At 34.9% G+C, this 2,996-nt stretch overlaps 1 protein-coding gene across 1 annotated transcript in view; it reads right to left on the bottom strand.

Moving 5' to 3' along the window:
* The window catches only part of LOC107488210 (hsp70-Hsp90 organizing protein 3-like), a 2,997-nt gene extending 1,586 nt beyond the window's left edge, over positions 1-1,411 (bottom strand). The window contains 1 exon segment of the mRNA XM_016108918.3: positions 314-1,411. Coding sequence (XP_015964404.1) covers positions 314-1,228 — 915 coding nt within the window. The 5' untranslated portion in view covers positions 1,229-1,411.
* Positions 1,412-2,996: the final 1,585 nt, after the last annotated feature.

Here is a 2,996-nt window from a genome sequence, read left to right on the forward strand (position 1 = left end):
TCCATATAATTTGCTAAAAATCAATACAAGCCATATAAATCAAACAGAACCGTGATTAAACCCTCCCAAAAACTTGACAGATGAATTATGAAAAAAGCAGTGTTTAATTAAAAGATTATGTGAACCATTATACACTGATGCATTATACATTCTATGCTGTTTTACGTATACAAAGCAAAAACAAAATGGTTGCATCATATCTCAATTAGTCACTAACATTACCAAGCATGCCATAAACCACTTACACTAATTACTACTCAGGACAGAGCAAATATAAATGAATGATGAAAATTGAGTTAGAATGAAACTATACCTTTCCCATTTCCAAGTAAACAGCAGCACGGTTTGTGAGATAAGAAATATCCTCATCATCCAACTCCAAAGCCTTCGAGTAATAATGAATAGCTGTATCAAAATCCTTCTTCTTGTACGCTGCGTTCCCAGCCTCCTTCTGCTTCTGCGCCTCCGCCTTCCTCAGCTTCTTATCCTTCTCCTCCTCCGACAAGTCCATGGGCTCGGGCTCTGGCTCAGGTTCGGGCTGCCTTGGAGGCTCCGCTTCAGCCGCCCTCTTCCTCTCGGAGGGGGAGGGGGAGGGGGAAGGGAAAGGAGAAGGAGAAGAGGACTCTGGCATGTCAGCATCATCAGTTGGGGTTCGAATCTTGACATTGAGCAAGACGCCAATGGCCTGCATAACCCTCTGATCCTTCAAGTACAAGTTCAATTTGTTTGGATCCTTCTGAATATCCTGCATCATCTTCACGAAATCCGGCTGCTGAAGATAAACCCTAGTGGTTGGGTCTGCAGTGAGCCGAGCCCACATCTCTGGCCCTGAGAAGGCGTCCCCGAAGGGGTTTGCAGGGGCCGAGCGGGCCCTGGAGGCGGCTGCCTGGGCATCAGCCAGGCCGGATTTGAGGGGCTCGTTGTTGGGGTCGATTTCGAGGCCCTTTTTGTATGCTGCAATAGCGTCGTCGTATTGGGAGAGGCCGAGGTGGGCGGCGCCGAGGCGGCTGTAGCCCTTGGACCAGTCGGGCTTGAGCTCCACCGTCTTCTTGGCATCGGCTAAGGCGTCGGAGTACTTCTTGAGGGAGGCGTAGGAGGCGGATCGGTTGGAGTACAAAACGTGGTTGTCCGGGGAGAGAGCTATGGCGTCGGAGAAATGGCGTACGGCCGCGGCGTAATCGCCGGAGGAGAAGGCGGCGTTGCCTTTGGCTTTAGCTTCGTCGGCCATGAATTGCAGAAAATGAGAATTATGGAATTAGGGGTTTTGATTTGGGGTTAGTTTAGTTGTTTAATTGTTAAATTGAGGAATATAATTGGAGAGGAGTTGGAAGAGCTTAATAGGCGAGCGTGGTGAGGACTAGAGACTTCTGGGGCTCACCCTTCTGGAATGTTCTCCCACCATCAGCATAACTAAATGTATATTTTCATCCCTTTTTTATGAGTTGCATGCATATGCCTAATTGGCTAATGGCTATCCTCTTTTTCTCTAATTTTTTTTTTTAGATATTTCCATCTTAAACTTGCGCTTTTTATTAATATTAGAGAAGAATGTATGTTTCGTTGTATTATAGAGATGAAATATCACAAAATTGTGAAGAGAAGTAAAAAAAAAAATTAGAAAGTAATATTTAAAAACAAAAAATTTAAAAGTCAAAATTTTAAAAATTTAAAAGTTAAATTTGTGTTTATAATTTTTTTATTTTTTAAAATTACAAATTTAGTTCTCAGATTTATGTTATTTTTGTTTTTTTATATCACAAATCTAAAAGTTAAATTTGTGTATTTATAAAATTTGATCCTCAAATTTCTTATTTTCATATTAAAAAAATCACTTAATTTATCCACACCAATAAATAATCCATCATATTTGTTCATTTAAAAAAAATTAACCTCTAAAACTTTGGTATAACCCAAATATTTTCATATTTTATTATTTCATTTTAGTTTTGATCTTGATAATTGATATATATTTGAATATTTTTTATGCAAATCAATATTTAAACTGATAATTATTGACTACCAAAATATAATCTTTAATTCTCTTTACATGGGCTAAAGTTAGGGGTAGAAACAGGTCAGGCTTTACTCTTAACAGGCCAGGTCTGTAATAGAGTATATTAGCCTTAGCCTGACCTATAGTCTGGTATAGGTTTTTTAATGAGTATTGAGTCTGGCCTGTTGTTAAATTTGGCCTGGCCTGAAGCCTGTCAATAAGCCTGTTTTTTTTAATAATAATTAAATTTAAGATATAATTTAATTTTTAAAATTATAAAATATAAAATAATAAATTTATGAATAATATTGATACAAAATACATATATATAATTAAAGAGACAAATAGTTGAGTGGATAAAGGTATTATTATAAGATAGAAGACCCAAATTCAAATCCTTCTAATAGCATTTTTACTAATACAATAAAACTCTCTATATATATTTACATGTTCAGGCTGGCCTGACAGATAAGACTATTTCAAAAGTTTAGGCCTGACCTAAGTATAGAAAAAGAGAAAATTATATATCGGACTTCATTTTCGAAAATTCATATCGGACTTCATTCTTTATCTAATCGACGAAAGTCTTAACCAAACATTTATTATATGTTTAACAAAAATTTTATGTGAATAAAAGAATTAATTATTGTTTTACACACTTTTAATATATATTTTTTGGATTTACATTCTCTAAATTTTGAATTTTACTTTAGAGAGTAAAGTGTGATTTTTCACCATTTATTTTATAGGTGAGACTAAGAATAAATATAAGAGAGAAATCATTCAAAGATAGAAGATCATATTTTACCCTCTAAAATACAAATTTAAAATTTAGAGGATCCAAATTCATAACTTTTTATCATAGTATATTTTATACAAACAATTAATTTAATAATTAAATTTTAATCGAAAATATTACGAGACCAAAAAATCTTAAATGATAAATAAAATTACGCACTTAATAATATTCTCACTTACAAAAGACTATAAATTATTTTTTTGA

Source organism: Arachis duranensis, chromosome 5 (genome assembly GCF_000817695.3).
Source record: "Arachis duranensis cultivar V14167 chromosome 5, aradu.V14167.gnm2.J7QH, whole genome shotgun sequence".
In the NCBI taxonomy this organism is placed as follows: Eukaryota; Viridiplantae; Streptophyta; class Magnoliopsida; order Fabales; family Fabaceae; genus Arachis; species Arachis duranensis.